The following is a 20,305-nucleotide window of genomic DNA, read 5'->3' as shown; positions in this document are numbered from 1 at the left end:
GTGATAACCTGGATTGTCAGATGTAGAGATGTAAAGAAGCCTCCGACTTTTGGCCCTTTGCTGCATGTCATCCCACCTCTCTCTCCCCTTTAATTTCTTCAGCTGTCCTGTCAGTAAAGGGCTAAAAATGCCCCAAAAAATAAATTGTTTTTATGTTAAATTATCATTACAAAAGTAGTATTTATCAAACTTACTTAAATACTCACTTATATTTTCTCCCTCCAGGTGACCTGTTTGTTGGCGGTTTGGGACCCAACATGTACCAGAATCTCCCTAAGCTGGTGGTTTCTCGGGAGGGCTTCCAAGGCTGTTTGGCCTCAGTTGATCTCAACGGCCGCCTGCCAGATCTCATCAACGACGCCCTTTTCCGCAGCGGGCAGATTGAGCGTGGCTGTGAAGGTACAGATGGCCTGTAGCGTAAAAGAATCATGACCTGCTGTGTGAGGTTCATTAGTCTAATTAGGAAGCTCTTCAGTAGCCCTTAAAGCCACTTGCTGGCATTGTTAATCCCACTTATTTTCTCCCTTCCTTTGCAAGTCATTTTTCACATCATAGGAAAATACTTCAAATTTGTCTTTCACATCTTTTTTTCCTTTTCTCTAATAATGGCTTGTTAACTTTTTATGTTGCATCAATATATTTTAAGATAAATGGAAGTACGGAAACCTGAGTTATAAATTAAAAAATATCCTATTTAACCAAATTATGAAAGAAAATGAATATCTTTTAAATGTATTGCATAGTAAAATGGTGCTACCGCCTTACTTTTTTTCTTCACCAGCACCTAATATCTCCATCTTAATGCAAACAAGTTTTCTAGTTTTACAGAATCCAAATAAGCTGCAGCTGATGTGGTGTTTGTACAGCAAGACAATCATTAATTTGATGGCTCTTTAGTGTTTATTATTTTAATCACAAATCAATCTTATTTTGCTTGAAGCTGTTTCAATCTGTATTAGATATTCTAAGTCATGACTTTTTCCAATTACAAATTCTATTGTGTCCAAATACATGATGCTCCTAGTGTATGGTGCGGGCCTCTGCATAGCCTCTTACTCTAGAGGGCAGCAGAAGATTAAGATAAGTTTAAAGTAATGCAAAGTGGCCTTTATGAACAAAACAAGATTTGGCCATGATTTTTAAAGTCAATATCACACTTATAAAATATATTTTATAACTAGAAAAACCACCATGTAGGATCTTTCTCGGGAGCTGAACCCTAACTAACAAATCAACACATTCTCCCATGTTGCACTCTGCCAAAGTGACTTTGTACAAGTTTAACAAACACTAAAAATGCTGGTCCCTTACTAACCTTTACTCTTGTTTTTTTTTCGCTCTGCTCTGTTCTGTTTATTTTTTTTCTGCGCTAACAAAGTTGGTTTCACCAAAGCCGACCTGCAAGGTAGAGGGTTAAACACAGCCTCTCTGAGGCCTGCTCGTCTGAAAGTCTGCTATGTGCAATGCATCGTGGGTGTCACCATGGCAGTAATGTTCCCTTGGTGCCGCAGAGGTGGCTCGCTCTCTGAAATAAAAAAACACACACAAAGATAACAAGTGATAGAGAGACTACTGGCGGAGAAAACATCTGATTAAGCAACTAGAAAAAAACAAAATTGATTATTGCGCGGACACTACATTTTCAAACTACAGCACTGCTGCAATGTGAATGTAGCCAAACATATGTTAAATTCTGGCACATTAAACTGAATATAACAGTTATATAAATGGTCTTAACATGTTTTTTTTACCTGCTATCCACCAGAATAGGTATAACATTATTGAAAAAGTTGCAAAGAATAATAATAATAATAATAATAATAATAATACACAAGTATAAAAACAGAGTAAACTGATTTGGTTGGATAAGTGATGTAAATGTATCGCACTCATATAGTATAAAAGCTGTGCTAAATTTGACAATTTGTGGCAGCACTATGTCAACTATGCCAGTTGTGACACATCAAAAGCCTGCATAGACCTCAGGAAGAGGCTGTCACCGCACATCTTAACATCGGCATGCTTTCTGATGTCAGACCCCTCTTACTGTCGCTCTTTTTTTCCGAAAACATATCATGTGTGCTACTTTCCCCAGCTGAGAGTGTTTTTCAGAGAGCGAGCGACCTCCTGCTGCAACGCTCAAACGCAATCGCTCACACTGACAAACAAGCAGCGACGTGCACATGCAGACACGAGATTCCCGCTGATATGATACAGAAATCCATGTATGCGCACAGTGTCGGAAATGCCTGGTTGACTGCCATCACCGTACATTACACAGTAAATGCACTTTCAGCTGGCAAACTTGCTCTTTTCTCCACTTCAAATGTCTTTCTTCTCTTCACATTGTCTTGCACAAGACAATTGACACCGTTAACTTGCATTTGTCTGCCATTTATTTGGACTGTTTAATTTATTTATTTATTTTTGGTTTATTTACAATGTGGTTATCAGAGGGGATCTGTCAAGTTCCCCCTCCCCCGTATCTGTCTGGACTCCGACGGGGGCATTGTTTACCTCGTTATTTATCTGTCCTTAACTGCATTCCCTCTAAGTATAAGTATTCAAAGGTAAGAGCTATGTGTGGTGTAGAAGAATAGCAAACACACATCCCGTTTCACTTTGAATACCCTCCTCAACTCCTGTCCGACTGTGCATACGCGACGAATGCACTAAGTGTTCCCAAGTGATCTTTTTTCTTTCTTTCCTCGTCTGCTCTACATGAACTCTGTCTGCCTAGTGTGTCTAGTTTTCACCGTGTATTCTCAAAGTGAAAGAGAGGTTTGGAAAGAAAATTGCCATAGCCATTTTAACGGCATTTACTTTGTATAAATGAGTATTATGTAATGGAATTTCTTTTATCCGTGAGTCATTTGTTAAAAGTTTTTTTTTTTGTGTTGTCTTGCTTGTTCAGAGGGAATGCAGCGTTCAAAGTTTTACTCTCATAAAACTTTTTTTATTATTATTTTTGTATTACTTGTTGGAATGATGAAAATGGCATGCATGTCCACCAGCACATACTCTCAAGAATCAAAGAAGGAAATGAAGGGACGTTGACAGTGCCATCACATCAGCCCTTATGTGGTACAATTTGTCTGATGTAGCATGTCTTAAATGCAGACTAGAACTAAACTAGCATTGCTTTCTGCAGAGCAGTTTCTTTTACAGCAATTAACTCAGAAAATGCCAATGCTTCCACTGCTTGAAAAGCGTGCTGTTGATCCTGTGAAAAACCACTGCTTCGGCTTGCCACTGTGTTTTCCGCTTTACCCAGCATGAAACAGGATTCCCCAGACTGTTTTAAATGTGTTGTACTCCAGGTCAGGCTTCCTGTGGTGGCACTGTCTGCTTCCTTGTTCTTTCTTCTAGGGCCACATACTGTATATCTATTTCTCACTGGTGCATTTCTCCTGCATGGGTCCTGCATTGTTAAAGCTCAGCAGTAGCTCTTATTGTTGCTTGACTGTGCTCTTGTGGTATTTCTTTCTTTCTCCCTCCCGCCTTTTGTCCAGGCCCAAGTACGACCTGTCAGGAAGACTCGTGCGCCAACATGGGGGTGTGTATCCAGCAGTGGGAGAACTTCACTTGCGACTGCTCTATGACGTCTTACTCGGGGACTCACTGTAACGACCGTGAGTATCGCTTAAGATTGACTTGTTTTATATGTGGATCTTGTGGCTCTGAAGAGAGCTTTCAAGCCTGAGGACATTACTCAAGTGACATCTATTAGGTAATATTGGCTTAAACTTGGAAAACATGGGCACTCACCAGTCAGGGATTGTTTTACAAAACTCAAGTTGCATTATGGGAAGTAAAGGATCCAATTTCCAATTCAGCTTAACCCATATTAATAAGTAAAAGTCCCTTTTACTGTATGGAAGTGCAATGCTAAATAGTAGGAGCACTCCTTAAACATTGTGTGCATTCAGTCAACACCAGGCACACACATACTCAACTGCCCTATTTCACTTTTATCACATAACCATATTCTGTGTATAGAAGTGCATAAAAACACATTATTATGATACGTGCAGTCATTTCACCCTTATAAAAACTACAAACACAAACACACACACGCACATAAATTGGATTTACCTATTGTATGGAGCCGTGCCATCCTCTCTGCAACAGTGAGCACCATATCCTTGACTCAAGGACTCCAGGGCAGTTTCACTCATGTGCTTATTAAGCCTTTGTCAGATTTGCTGCATGAAAGTGGAGCTGAAAGCTTCATGTGATCTTTAAATGAAGCCACTGAGAGTTTGCAGGCAGTTGTTGAGGGTGGTTATATTTTTTTTCTGCTGCAATGCAGGCAATTTCTCGTGACAAATGCTTCATGTCCCGAGCTTTCACTTTTTGGGCTTCGGAGTGAACGGCTGTGACTGATGATGTGTAAAATATCCACTTCTGCCTCAATCGCCTTTTCATAAACGCCCTTCAAATAGCTATCTGTGTGTGTGTGTGTGTGTGTGTGTGTGTGTGTGTGTGTGTGTGTGTGTGTGTCTTATCCCCATGACAACAGGGGACTTCCCTTCAGTAATCACGGTTGGCGGTCTTTCATTTAGCGGTTAATAGTCGGGGCATACTGCTGCTGGGCCAGACTAATGAGGTGGTAGAGGCTGTTAGGAGAGCTGCTCTCTGTCAGCACTGGCATCCCCTAATCATCCAGACCTTTCTGATGTTAAATCCGGCCACTGTGTGTGACTTCATATCTTCAACTTTATTTTTTCTCTCTTTTTTTTGCCCCTCCATCTCACTCTCCTCTTTTTCTCCCTCTGTGAAAGATCATCCGACGTAATCGTGTCCACGCAGAGCAAGTAATTGTCTTTGATTCTTTCTTTGGGAGCTGTGTGTTTGTGTTAATTAGTGTTGAGAAGCCCTCATTATTTCACCTCATGCTGCTGCCTGGGATGTCCTAGAGGGAGCTGTCATTGATTTCCGACCAACACAGGCATATTTTGTCCCGAACCACAAGGGTAAAGTGAGTTATTTGGCATCCCATGACAGTGCAGGTTTAAGTCTTGGTTCTCCTGTTTCTGGTTTTGGAGATATATTTGTCCACTAATATTGACTGGACTGTCTAAGCGTATAATAGCATCCTTAAAAGAGTGATATTGCCCTGAATGGGAATTTTGTAGTTTACTTTTTTATTTCCTGTGCTAGAAATAAGAAAATAAACAATACAGACAAAGTGATAAGGTTAGTGAGGCAACGTCAGACAAAGAGGCGGTTTAGTTCACTGAAGTTAACATTTCAGTAAGCGCGCACACAGGTCTATATGAGACCATCTTTCCAAGATAAGGAGTCTTCCCCTAGATTGAGCCAATCTTCTGATGTTGGCTGATGACAGCCTGATGACAGGTGGTGTATGACTGCAGTGCAGTCATACACCACCAGGTGGCAGTAAATCCATAAGCAGGACCGAGCGCACTCCCTCCGTGCTGCTGCAAGAGAATGAGATGCAATCCCTCGTCCATGAAATCAGCTTTCCTGTTGTTTTCCTCCACTACTTTCCCTCTTTCTTTCTCTCTCTATCTCTCTATCTATCTCCCTTACTACAAACACACACAGCCCATCCAATTGCTATGGATCATAGAGAGAATGTTGTGCGATCTCCTACGCAATGCAAAATCTAATGTAGTACAATGCAATCAAATTGCCAACAGTTTTATTGTAGCTTGGTCAAAAATCAAAACGAGGAACAGGGTATTTGCTTTGTGTTTGCATGTGTGCTTTGTACAACTGTGCAACTGGCTTTTATTCATTGAGCAGCACAGTGCTAAGAGAGAGTTTAATTAACAATGTGGCAGTGGAGTCTCTCCCTCTGTTTCTCTGTCTCTCCCTCTCTGATACAGTAGCTGGCAGCAAATATCAGTAATTGTCTGCTTCTCTGACTCCGTCTCGTCTCTCTAGCCATTGTCCAAATGAAGAAACTTTTACAAAGTAAAGTGAACATTTCTGCCAGTGAAGGCTCTTGCAGTTTCATCTTTGCTGATTGTTAGCGCCAAGCCTCCGTGCCCCCTCTGCACTTCTCCATTGTAGCCAACAGGGCTCTACGTGGCGGAGAGAAGAAAAAGAATAAAACCTCAGACAAAAACTATCTACACTCCTTCCATTTATTCTTGTGTACCCCTGCAGCCCGCACTTTGTCACTGCACACCTTTACTTATGGGAACAAGACTCAAAGGAAATTTGCAGGGCTCTTCGCACCATACAGGCTATTTTCAAAGCCACTGGAGGTACATATAGTGCCGCGCACTGCTTTTAAAGAAGGGGTGGGGGGGGATGAACTCTTTTTATAGCATTTTCATCCTGCTCGGTTCTGGCTCACTGCTTTTGTCATGCTCATCTCCATCTCCCTGTCGTCTACTAACATCCACCCCTTTTTATCTTCGTCTTTTCTCCTCCTCTGTGTTTTCTGAGCGGACCTCTCCCTGTCAGGTTCTATGAATACCGCATATGTTCATATAAATCCAAGGACTTGGGAGCTGTGGGCCAGGCAAGAACAGCAGCGGACACCCCTCTTCCACATCCAGAGTAATTACTCAACTTACGTAATAGAATTATCTCTGCAAAGGTCGCTGCATTGTTCCACAGTCAAGAACATGGTAAACAAACAAGAGTTGAGAAAGGGAGCTGAAGACAGGCAGCAGAACACTGTTCGTCAGTTTGATGTTGACATCAGTAATTGCAGAGATAGATTTAGTGATGAATTTCTCTGCCAGTGTATTGATCCCAACCAACCCTCTGCTCCTGCTCAACCCAATGTCCCTGATCACTTTTCAAGGCATGTTCAGAGGGCTGTAACAATATCTGGCTAACTGCTTATATAATGACACAGCAGCGGCATTCATAAATTTAAAAGAAAATAATCATGGCATTCGCCTCATAGTCATTTCTTCCTCCGCTCGGAAGGAGCAAGGAGAGGAAAAAAGGGACAAAAGAGGTTTGGGGGTTGAGGAACAAGACGTTTGCTTTCTGCTATGTTCTACTATGCATTTTCCCTCTATTGACTGATGTATCTGCTTAACTTGGGGGGGGGGGGGTTAGCCACACAATAGCACTATTCACTTGATGTGACGTCAACGTTGAGTGAAGGTTTTAGATAAATAAGCAAATGGGAAAAGACACATACACACGCACAGACGGCTGGTTTCTATAGACCTCCTCATGGTGATCACTTGAGGAACTTTAATTGGAGCACTGAATAATTCAACCTGCTGTCTCTGTAAATGAGATTAACCCTTTTGTGTTGTTTGGATCAGTGGGACCCGTTTTCAGTGTTTGCTAAAAGAAGAGGTATGCTATGTATTAGTTTTTCTAACTAAAACCCATTGGCCTTGGCTCATTTTCTGTGAAGAACATAACAAATAACTTATTTTCAATGACTGCACATGGTACACACGCCTACACGTAACTATTAAATTTGAGGTGTTCAGGTCCACTGAATTAGAGTGTATTTAATTGTAGGTGCTATGAAACTATGTTGTCTTGCTGTAAACATCTTGCTATACTTACATCAGCTGTTATGGCTGCATTTCTTTAAAAGCCTAATAATGCGGTGGGTCCACCAGACGTGGGAACATTGGCTGTGTAAAAAAAATATAAACCCCTTACAAGGCATAAGTGGATCGCATTGGCTGGGAGTCGCCAACAGGTGTTGAACAGGGTTTTGCGGGCTGTGAAGCACTCTCTTAAAACCTTGGAGCTTGGGTTAGTTTCAGCTGGGCACAGATGTAGTGGTGGCAACTTTAGGCATGGACGTCTTTCTCAGCCAGTTAAAGCAATCGATATTAAGATTAATCAAGAAAGGAGAGCAGTAGACAGGGACGTATATAATGTTTTTTCACACAGTATGTGAAAGTATCTTTTGGCTTAAGAGAGTTCATAAATGGAGCATAGAAATATGAGAACATTTGCCTATTAATACCACAGGTAGATCAGAAATGGGCCAAATGAGACCCATAGAGGATGATTTGTCCTCGGGACACAACTTATTCCAAAAGCACACTTTGGAGTGATATCATTTTCTTTGTTGTAGTTGTGGCATATGTTGGCTAAAAGTTACTGAGACATCACATCATCTCATGGCTTAAACAGCCACTTAACAGCTGTCCACAGTACCATCACAAAGAAACATGATGGTTTGCTGCTTTGAGGAAACAGCTCCTGTTGTTGTGTCGCTGTGGCTGAAAGAAAAATGTAATTGCCCGACATCAACCCGGTGGAATTGCCCGAAACGCATACATACACGAGTGCGCAAACATAAAGTTGCCCCTGCAGGGTTTATAATCTCTCTTCCTCTCTCCATCACTTCTCTTCCTTGTCTTATGATATCTGTATTAGAACCCGGGCTGCATGTCCAGCCCTTGGGAGGTCTAACAAGCTGCCCTGCTATTGGCTCATGATGCTAATGATGCTTGCCCAGCACTGCATCATGTCACTGTGATAAGAGTGGATGTCGCTTGTGTCAATCGATGTGTCACCGCCGTGCTCAGAGCCGCGGTATAATTGGATATATGCGGTGCTGTGGAGCTTAAACGCTCCAGGGCCAGAAGAAAAGAGAAGATGGAGGAGAAGAGTGTGAGATGTTGCTTTTCAATGAGTGTCAATGAATTGGTGTGTTAATGAACAGTTTTCAGTATTTTTGGATCATTTATTTTTATTTTCACATTTGCATATATTGCTGTATTTATGAGCCATTAGTCTTGTTGCAGAATTATTTCTTGATATTTGACTTTTTCAATATTTCTATACAGACAATGGATCAAATGACCAAATGTAACGTGATCTCCTAATAGGCATTTCCCAATCTATCGGTGATTGGCATTTATAATGGCCGATTTAAAATATATATACAAACACACATATAGTAATAGTCATTCATCAGAATTATTTATGACAAATAAATGATTCTGATGAATGAAAATTTAAAAAATAAAAACGGACTGTCAACCATGAGCGTCGGCGTTGCATATGTTGTCCACAAGAGGTTACTCTACAAAGTATGTATTTTTATACATTTTATTTACCAGAGCTTTAATATATTTCCATGTGCCTCTGTTCTGTTGTGGCAATAAAACTCATTGTTATCATATTATTTTAGTGAAAACTAATAAATAACTACAAATTACTAATGTAAGGGAAATCTTTTTATGTTTTGTAACGTGTTTCTGGATTTATTTATATCGGATTTAAAAAAAAACAAGTATTTATTTATGTATCGGCTGTCGGGCTCTAGTTGAGTGCATCTAATTTGAAATGCCATTTAAAAAAAGTATTAATCATGCATTGATTACATCCATGTTTACAATGGGGGGGGGGGGGGGGCTCACCCAACTTTTGCTTTCATGAAAACGGCAACATTTCAAAGTGGCTTGTTTGGTGCATATTTTTCCATGTAGGTCTTAGTCTTGGCCCCCTATTGCTATAGCATTTGGGGAGTTTTCTCTGGGGGGTTTTCCCCTGGTGGCTGAAACGGGTAATTGCATTGTTTAGAAAATCTAAAACAGATTTCGTCAAATCTATTTTGATGAAACATCCCAAATCTCCTCCGCTGGCCCCTTCAAACAAATAACGAACAGTCCCTTACCTTTACCTATAAACAATCAAAAACTCCATAGGTTACTGAATTTTAATTTTATTTCCATCTGTGGCAGGAAGCTATTATCAGCCAAAAAGCCCTGCTGTCTATGTCCTGATAACTGTTTAGAAAGCACTTTTATATTTGATGGAACTTACAAACAGCAAGAATCCGTCTCTCTTCATTCATTTGCACTGCATGTCAATCGCGTAGTGAAAAGAACAAATGCGAGTTTCAAAGGATTGCGCCCGCTTGTCACATTGCCCGTCAAACTGCCCACGCCTCCCTACCTGCCCGCTTGCCTCTCATTGAAAAGGAATTACAAGGCGCGACAATCAAGCCCTACGTGAAAAGCCCTCCGGGGGTAGGGATCCACTTTTTTGATTTTGGACCGATCTAGCTGTTGTTCCCTGCCTCTAATCTTCATGTTAGTCTAGGCTAATCCAGTCCTGACTCCAGCTCCATACTTAACACAGACATCACAATATCTTGTCATCTCGCTACCAACCTTTTATCATAGCTGTTGCACCTAGGAGAAGATGTGGAAGTTCTCCTGCTGTGATAACCAAAATCATGACTTTCAGTCTGGAACTCGTCTTTCTGCAAACTGTTTCGGTTAGCAAATGAGAGAGTTGTTGTATGGAGAGGGAGGAAATGATTGAGTTGAACACATTACAGACAGTTACGATGAGGGGTATCCATCTGTTTTGGTGCCAGGCGAGTAACCTTGAGGCTGTCGGAGCGTTCCCAGCACCCACCCTGGCCCTCACAGGCTGAGAGCCCAGCCACAGACGCATCCATCAACACTTGTTCCTAGACACATTTCAGGAGCAGCGGCAACACATACAAATCACCCAATCAATACCTTCGAGCGCCTCGTCCCAACTTCAGGGTTTTGGGCAGGAACATGTCTTGAGCAAGTGCAAGTTGTACGCATGCTTTTCATTTTCAGCTGTGATATTTCTTTTTGCTCTGGTCTTTCATTCATACCTGTTTATTTCATCATCTTTCTTACCTGTCGCGGTAAGACTCTGGGTTTTTGGTCTGGTATTCTAGTAAAAAAGATGAAATGATATTTTCTTTTAACCGTTTACTTTGGTGTTTAAATAACACACAAATAGAAGTAATCTGTCATTGGCAGACAGCATGCTTTGCACTCAATTGCACAAGTGAGAACAGTACATATACAATACACCTCCCCCCAATCAACACCAATTTAGATGTGCATGGATCAAACAGAAAGGTGAGTTGGTCTCATTCTATCGCTCTATTGTTCTTGTTGCACTCTCGCTCGTTTCTCTCTTTTGTTTCACAGCAGTGAGGCTGACAGGTAGTCATCACCAGTAGGGAGCTTAACCACTCAAAGCAGACTACAATGAATAAAGCTCTCCTCTATACAGCACTTAACAGTAGGGTACTTTATCAAAAACAAGGGGACCTAGATATACCAGACTCTGTTTGTATTCATCTTCAATCAGAAGTCGATCCAACTGCGTCTCTGACTGCATTTCAACAAGTGACAGGCTTAAGTAGACTTAATAGGGAGTAATGTATGTCTCATGCCTACGGACAGTCACCTTTTAACACTTATACTTTAACATGGGAGGTCACTCATCAGAAGGCTGTGGGATAAAGCGGTTCAGTCCATTGAGCTAGAAACGAAAATTGTTTGATAGCTTGCAACTATTAATTTCTACTATTAACAGGCTCTCAACGGAAAAACTGTGTTGCATGCGTCTCAAGGGCACTCATATCAGGAATATGTCCCTGTGTGGGGGGCCAAAACGTCTGTCCACAGTCTCCATCAGATGAAACTGATGATTTTCATCAGGTGAAGGCATTTCAAAGGCAATTATCTCTGACATTTTTATTTCCGAAGAGAACAGGCAGTCCACTCCCACTCACTATACCGAGATACACTGAGTTCATACGTGGCCAACTCTAGAAGAAAAGGAAGGATATTTGGAGAATTTTAACGGTTCTTTAGGTAACTTTTATAGAAATTTGTTTTTGTCAAATTTGCTGAAGATTATAATACTATATCCTGACAGTACTAAATGAGACAGATTTTCTTCTCTCCTCTCTTCTTCCTTTGCCTCCCTCTAGTACTCCTAATGGCATTTGAAGTGTCCATCGCCCCAGAACGAAAACAACCAATCAGAGTCGAGGATCCTCTAATGCAGACACTCATTTTAGTGTAATGTTTTGTTGTAAAATTATCCTGGTATGCCGGGACCAGTTCTTGGTTTTGGCTCGAATGTTCTTTATCATGGTGGGTGCGTCACAAACTTTCTCATTTTACAGCAAAACGGTACACACTCATTGACCGCAGTTCATGAGCTGTCATTGGCACTGCGTTAGAGACTCCTCAGCTATGATTGGTTGTTTTCCTTATGTCATTCGGAGCGCCAGGAGGAGGCAAGGAATGTTATTTATTTCACAGCTGATCTGATTCATGTAGTACTGTCAGGATATAGTGACAGTTAGAGAAAATATGACAAGAAGTAATTTTTTATCAACGTTACCATTGGCAGTTTTACAGTCTTGTTGTCCCTGTTGGCTTCAAAAGTAGTTGACAGAACAATCCTATTACAAGGTTTTTTGTTTTGGAGCTTCTAAGCTTTCAAGAGGTCTTTTAAGTGCTCAGAACAACTCCACTAGCTCTTTGTGAAAGATGGACCCATCTGCATGTGAAAGTAGATATTTATTGTTCTGTAGCATTTTGACAAATGTCTACTCAAAGATTTGGAGATTTTTGTTTAGTCTTTTAAAAAGAATGTTGGCCTGTGGCTCAGGAGGTAGAGCGGGTGGTCCACTGACTGTCGGTTCTTCAATCCCTGGCTCATCTTATTCTTTCACTCTGATGCCATTGATGTGTGTGAATGAAAGGCAAATTTGTAAAAGGAAAAACTATATAAGTGTAGTTCATTTACCATTTAAATGCAAAGTTAGGAATGCGTTGGACCCCTGGGTGTATAAGTAGAAATGGATACCGTATACCCAGATGGTGCCCTTTTTGTTCCAAGTTTTTTCACTTACATTTTTCTTTCGGCCTTTCCTGGGCTTTCAGCATTTTTGTGCCAGTGGCGCACGTAGTGCATCCTCTGGCTGAGGAACTCCGGCCTGTTTGGTCCCCACACATATAAATGAAATGTAAATATTTTACATTACATTAACTTTTTCTAAATGTTTCCAATTTCATTTTACCCAATGGATCTAAGTGAAAATATTAAGTCAAGTGCATTTATCAATGTACAGTCGTTTGTTTAGAGAGAAAGGTTGGTTGTTTAACACCCACAAAGAACCTTTTGATTTTGACAAAGATTGGATGAAGTAGCGTATACTGGCATGGTTAAATGACTCAGTCTGCAAACCAAGCATACTGTAGTACTTCAGCATGCTTTATCTTAGCATCCTATTTTTCTTTATTGGCAGTTAAGATTTGGACAGTCATTGCATAGTTTCTGGTACTCACTTTACTGAGGGTGTTTATCCCGTCTTGGTAGCTCAATCCCACACACAAACAGGGAATGATGCATGTTGTGATACTGATGTCTAACCAAACACCGATGACCACAGTGTTTAAAGCTGAGACTAATCACACGCTCAGTGCTTAATGTTCACCTCCTAGGGCTGGGAACCAAATTCAATAGTGTTTAGGCGCTGACCGAATCACCTTAAAGTATTCAGTATAAAACATGCCTTGTCATTCAATACCGAGGGAGTAAATCTCATCAGCGTCAGCAAGCCAATAAGCATGCAGCTTGCTTCTACCAAGATATTAGGTTATATGTCTGAGACAGGCAGGAAAAACTCTAGGTTATGCCCAGAGACCAGGAACACAAAAATCTCAATGTTTAATTTAATTTGGATCTAAAAAAAAGTATTGCTTAGGTTTTAAAGTCACTGTATTAGTATCAGCACCTGTATCCAACATTTTTGAACACTACCCAGCCCTATCACCCCCTGATAATTAATGAAGTTCTGACTCAAAGTTTTTCCTCTCTTTCTCCCTGTTCATCATGTCTTTCTACCACTTTGCTTCACACCCCTATTTTTTTCCCTTTTTCTCAGCTTCATTGCTATGCCTGTGATTATTGTCAGCAGCTTCCTAGTTCATCACAGCCCCACACAGATGGTGCTTGCTTGCAGACTTTCACGGTAGATTGTACTAACTTGCTTTAGGAGTTTGCAGCCATAGCCTACAGATTTCACACCTGCCTCTATAGGAGCCATCAATGCAACCTCTTTGGTCATTGTATTGCTGTCTGAAGTGCAGAGAGGTGCAACATATCATTAACATCTAGACCGCTTGATCTTTATTGACTATGGATTAGAGATGGAAACATTTCTTGGTGACGAAATGTTTATACTAAATGACAGTTTCACTTTTTAGTGTTGAAGTTTACTCAAACTATTTGCTACTGTATACAGTATCTTTAAATAGATCCTTTCCAGAAACACTATGCAGTATTCATACTAGTTCATCTTAACTCCATGATGTAATCCTAACATTTAAAACATACCTGATCAGTTTTCTTTAGCTAAAATGCAGTAATTATGGCTTTAGGTTTGTTTAGTATGGTCTCCGCCTCTTTACTACTCTCTGCTGTCTCTGTAAATCTTTCCGTTATCTTCCCTAGGATGGAAATGGGCATTACTTTTTTTTTAAATACAATTCACTAGTTTCATATTATAGTAGTACTTCCTACAAAGTGGCTCATCTTTAGCCTACTTGAGGAAACATGACATGATAAAAATCCAGCGCTCAAAAGGTCATCATTTATATTCATTATACAATGGCCTGGATGAATATGTAATTCTGATTTGCTCAAGGGTTGTTGATTAATTTCACATAACCGCCCCTCTTACATATTAAGTAGTAAGTCATTATCCTTCTACTCTCTGTACTCTGAGTTCATCACCTTGTTCACAATTCCTCTGGAAAGATATGATAATGCAGATGGTGGATTTCAGCACTGCTGTGGCACTGCTGTGGCAGGACGGTCATTGCCACTGCTGTGGCAATGACCGTCTGTTAACATTAATCACCAACTCACCCACATTTTTCTTTACAACATCCAAACATGCACAGGACCACATTGGAATATGTCGTGGCTCTTTGAATTTAAAACACTATCTATGAGCTAATGAGTTTCATTGAAAAATGAGAATACACACCAGTGGTGGAAGAAGTATTCACATCCTTGAATTCAAGCTTTAGTGCGTAACTTTTTGGTATTACTGAACGTCTGTTACATATAAGCCACTTCCAAATAAGTTGCTACAAAGCTAATTAAGACTATGCTCTCCACACCACTGTTTCTCTGTATGGCTATGTTCTTCGTTGTGTCGTTGGTGACTTTACCGCGCAGAAGCTTGAGTGAAGGTAATTACCTCTTCTAGTCTTTTTAGTCCATCTTCTTTTTTTTAATTCTCTGTGTCCTCCTTGTCTACAGGCAACTGCGTGGAAGGGTTGTAGGGGCGCATGCGTGATCACGGAAGGCTTGTACCATGTGGACGCGCCAACAGTGTTAGAATTCCTCATGAGGGCAACAGAAACTACGCACTTTAGCGTTATGTAAAAAAAGTAACAATACCACACTGTAAAAATACTGTTACAAGTTAAAGTCCTGCATTCAATGTTACTTTAATAAAACTCTAGAAGTAACAGGAAAATGTACTTAAAGCTGAAAAATCCTCACATTTTAGAAACTGGAAACAATTAAAACAGTTGTGTCAATCAACTAAGTTAGTCATCTACTCACTTCAGCTGGACATAGATATGTGTGTGTGTGTGTGTGTGTGTGTGTGTGTGTGTGTGTGTGTGTGTGTGTGTGTGTGTGTGTGTGTGTGTGTATTGTTGGGTAGTTTAATTTATAATAAAACCTTGTATTTTTTAAACCACAAGTTTTTAATGTGGAAAAATCTTAATTTGTAAAGTAACTAGGAACTAAAGCTGTTAGGTGAATGTAGTGGAGTAAAAAGTACAATACTTCTGTCTGAAATGTAATGTCGTAGAAATAAGAAGTGGCATGGAAGGAAAAGACTCAAGTAAAGTACGTTTTTACTTTAGTACTGTACTTAAGTAAATGTACTAAGTTACATTCCACCACTGATACAAACAGCCTGTTATACACGGCCGCAGACTGTTGAGCTTACAATTAGCTGCTTCAATCCACATGACATGACATTAATAAAAGTGTGAGTTCCAGTTACAAAAACCTATTTATTATTAGATTTTAATTAATGATGGTATTCTCCACATCCTCAGTGACTTCTGACCACCCTCTGTCTTTGTACGTAATTGATTGATTTGTTTCATATGTTGCCCAGTCCCTAAAAGTCTAAGATAACACTTTATACATACCTCTTAGAAACTAAAGGAAACAAGTAGAACCAGACTGCATGTTGAGTTGTCATATTCCCAGCTGGAGACCAGCTCTTTTGCAATGTGGCCCAGTGACAGCCCTGCACACAATTTACAAGCAACCTCTCACTTTCCTTCCCAAAATTACAACCTTTTTTTTGCTTCTCCAATGCGCCCTCTCTCTCTCTCTCTCTCTCTCTCTCTCTCTCTCTCTCTCTCTCTCTCTCTCTCTCTCTACTTCTCTCTCTCTCTCTCTCTCTCTCTCTCTCTCTCTCTCTCTCTCTTACACACACATAAAGTAGGACACTGATGCCATTTAGATTAGTATCCCATGTGACCAATGCTGACATGAATTTGCTGGGTGACAAGGGACCCAATTACAGCAGAGGGCTGATCGTCCATGGACCCACCATTTCAAATTGTCTCCCGAGCGTCAATCAGGAAATTGTATAATGGTGTGTGTGTGTGTCTGTGTGTCTGTGTCTGTGTGTCGGTGTGTGTGTCTTTTTTGTCTGCGAGCCTGTGTATGCGGCTGTAACTGTGTCACTGTCAGTTTGCGTCTGCGGGGGAAGAGGCTAGGATAAACACCCAGGTCAAATGCATCACTGTAACTGTAAACGTAATGCAAACTGACTGCTGTCATTTTTTAGATCTGTGATATGAGTCATAAGCTGACACACATACACAAACACACACACACACACACACAAATAAAAAAACACAGTCTTTAGGTGGTACTATGGTGCTAGCGTGCTCTCTGTCTAAGTGACTTTCCTACTTTTTGAAAACAAGAAAAGGGTTTAAGACCTTGTCTCACCCTGTCTTTGTCTTTAACACTGTTTTATATTTGACTTCACTAAAGAAAATAGGCAAGTTATTACTTTAAGTTACCCATAAAATTTAAAATGTTAATTATGTTAGCTAAAAAGCATAGCCTCAATTTAATGAGGAATCTTCAAAGGTCATGATGATGCAGCATAGAGTGCTGAATCACATCAGACACAACATTGCACAGCAATGTCTTCTGTGTATATCATTTTATTTAACCACTCCTTTGCTGCAAGTCTTTCCTCTGCTTGACGGCTACCTTAACCAAATCAAGCTCAGTCGATTGATCTGCAGGCCTTAAAAGGGAAGACAGATAAAGACTTGCCACTTCCTGTGGCGACATAATCAATCGTAATCAATCTTCCTCACCTAAAACTGCCCAGCATGCCGCTGATTTAGACTTTAGATTCATTCTGAGCAAGTAAGCGTGGTTGTCCGTGTAAATATGCATGCTTCTGTGTTTATGCGTGTGTGTTTTTTGCCCTTTGTCGTTTGCAGCGCTGTGTGCATGCACACATAAGAAGCCTTGCTGTCTCTTTTTTTATCCCAGGCTATTTTCAAACCTTGTTCTCCTCAACATGCGGTCTCTCCTGTGCCCCACTTCTTAAAAATGTCTGCGCTGCATCGTGAACCCCACACTCGGCAAGTACCGTTTGTTTTCCCTTCTCTGTGCCCGCGCTTTGGTGAATCGAAACCTCCTCACTGAAATGTCAGCCACAATGAAAGTATCTCCCATCGGCGGAGTAATGCTTTTGAAGGGCTTTGCGTGCATATTAGAGGCAGGCTTGGGGAACACACTGGGATGGCATATCTTCCGTACTGGCATGAGACAGAACGGCTGGGAGTGCCAGAAAATCCCCCCCACCCCCTTTTCCATTTACTGTAGTTTCACACTGAGCTGATTCACCTGAGCCAGGCGCGGTGTTTGTTTGTTCAAAATGAATATTTTACAGAAGAGGTGCGGATGATATACTTTTGGCTGGTTTTATTTTGCTCACTGAGTGGTCGACAGTGATGGTGGCGGTTTCCCTCTTCATTATTCACCATACTGTGTGTGTGTTTGTGTGTGTGTGTGTGTCAGTGAGACTGGCCCCGGGCCTTTGCCAGCCCATTACTCCCTTGCTGTTTTGTGTGTGTGCGCAAGTGGGCTGTGTGTTCAGGCCTTACTGATTGTTTCTTCGTTGTAGGGACCCTCATTACCGCCCCCACACTGTCACAAGCATCTGCTTCCCACCCTCCCTCCCTCATTTTCTCCCCCTGCCAATGCTCTGCACTCGGCTCCAAGCATGCCCTGCACTAGTCCAACATGGAGCAAGGAGAGAGAAAAAAGATTGGAAAACGCATAGAGAGACAAGACATCAAGTCAGATTCAAAACACAAATTTGGGAACATGAACGGTAGGAACAAGCAAGTGTGTTAGAGCTGCCAGTATCAGTGGGCTTCTGGCAGGAAAAGCAGACGTCGGATCAGCCTAAGACTTAGCCATCTTTGGACAGAGATCGGCCTGTGGCCATGGTTTCAACCCCAGCCCAGCAGGTCCTTCACCTCAGGCGCCCCAGAGAGAGAGAGAGGCTGCTTTTACAGTGATGTATTTCACGGCGCAGTGTGCAGCAGTGAGGGAAGGAGGGAGGTCAGGGCTTAAAGAGAGAGAAAGTGTGTGTGAGGGAGAAGAGAGGGACACAGAAAGAGGGAAGGCATAATGAGTGTGTCAACATTAGCCTGGCTCACCCAGAGAAAAACAGCAGTATGTGTTACTAATGATTTGTTCCAGTAAAGCCCAGTGAGAGGGGAAAATAACAGGAAAGGGCACAAGAGGCAGAAAATGAAGAAGAGGATGGAAGGGAATATTTTTCTCTCAGCAAAATTGAAAACATGGCTTTTTCTTTAGGTCTTTTTTAGGAGTGACAGACAAGCAGGCACTTGGAAGACTCACTTTTGTAAGCACTTTGTGGCTTAAAGTGCTCATATTATGCTTTTTGGCTTTTTTCCTTTCCTTGTTTATGCATGTTATAGGTTTACAAAGTGAAAAAGCCCAAAGTCCACCCAAAGGGAGTGGAACAGAAAACACTGTTCACAAACTGCTCCAAACAGGTCTATTCTGTCTGTAGTCCAGACGTTTACTTACGTTTGACCTCAACCTGTGTGTGAGATTGGTCTCTTGTCTTGTGTCAGTCTGTGTATGTGTCTGTTTTTGCATGTGATGTTTTGTCTGACTCCCTCCCAGCTGTCTTCTGTGAGATGCTACTTCACCTCCTGGGTACTGCCAGGTGCTCTTGAGCAAGGCATCATACCACCCCAGTTGCTCAGGGCGCTGGTCCAGCTGGCAGCCCACCCACTCTGACATCTCTCTATTTTTTTGTGCATGAATAGGACCTGAGCATGTGTGTGTATTTCAGGCCTGTGTGTAGTGATTACTAACAAAACAGAGTGTAAATTGTAATTTCCCCACTGGGGATCAATAAATAGTGTAAATTATAAATGAATACATCAAATATTAAGAAAGTAAAATATTCTCAAATATTTAGAAAATGATCAGCTACATGTTACCCTAATATGATTACAATTAATCTCCTTATAATCCTCATTTACCAAACACACACACAAATATAGTTTACCCCACTTTCACAGTCTCACAAACACTCTTGAATAATATATCTAGCATGGCAAGATGTTCTTTCACACGTACAGAGCCCACAATGTACATATTTTAAGGTATTAATTCTTCAAAGGCCTTTTTATATGAACAGCTGTGGACCAGAGTGATGGAACGTCCTATTTTACCCGCGACAAGATAATTATTTAATGACCTCGAGGTGAAAGCCATCCATTATGATATCCTCAACTAGGCATTACTTTCTGCTGCCGTCGTGGTGGCTTTGCTCTGTTTAACTTGGTCTAATTCTTCAGAGATGCAAAATGAAAGTGATTAGACTTCCCCGGAGACTTTTCTTTTTCCTTTTTATTGCTTCCTTCATTTGCAAACATACAAACCCTCCAGCGGTTTTTGCTTGCTTTTTTAACATCCACTTCTATCCGCTTTGCCTCGCACCCTCCCAATCTCAGTTGGAATAATTGAGACGGAGGGAGGGCGGTGGGGATTGTGTGTTTAAAAAAAAAAAAAAAAAAGTATAAGAAGAAGCTTTTTATAGCTGTCAAATCACAGTTTATTATAGCTGCATGCCACTTACACAGTGGCCAATTATTGCATGCTTCACACACCACACTTGCAGGTTCTTTTCAGACATGTTGTATTTTTTCCTTAGTTATGATCAGAGTGTTTTATGCAACTGAAAGTAAACTGTAATCTGCTGCGTGGGCGTTTGTGTGCATATGCACCTTTAATTTCATATTCATGGCAGTAGATCAATTTTTCATTTTGTATCACCTGTATATTATTAGCCTCTTGCTATTAGTAATGTGATGCATGTTGTGGGTAATGTTGTTTGTCAGAGTTGCATTGATTAGTGTGTCTCGGGTTCTAAGGAGGATGGAGGATGATGGCAACCATTAGCTGTGACTGCACT

General features: G+C 41.0%; 1 protein-coding gene across 18 annotated transcripts in view; it reads left to right on the top strand.

Annotated features, from left to right (window-relative positions):
• nrxn3b (neurexin 3b) overlaps positions 1-20,305 on the top strand; it is a 295,437-nt gene that overhangs the window by 123,771 nt on the left and 151,361 nt on the right. For 11 of the 18 annotated variants that reach the window (XM_034900804.1, XM_034900806.1, XM_034900808.1 and 8 more), the window contains 3 exons: positions 226-399; positions 1,379-1,405; positions 3,513-3,632. In XM_034900804.1, the coding sequence (XP_034756695.1) occupies positions 226-399; positions 1,379-1,405; positions 3,513-3,632 (321 nt within the window). The remainder of the gene's footprint in view (positions 1-225; positions 400-1,378; positions 1,406-3,512; positions 3,633-20,305) is intronic. The other 7 variants (XM_034900814.1, XM_034900805.1, XM_034900807.1 and 4 more) reach the window with 1 other exon arrangement.

Source organism: Etheostoma cragini, chromosome 18, assembly GCF_013103735.1.
Source record: "Etheostoma cragini isolate CJK2018 chromosome 18, CSU_Ecrag_1.0, whole genome shotgun sequence".
Taxonomy (NCBI): Eukaryota; Metazoa; Chordata; class Actinopteri; order Perciformes; family Percidae; genus Etheostoma; species Etheostoma cragini.
This window is presented reverse-complemented; position numbering and strand designations above follow the sequence as displayed.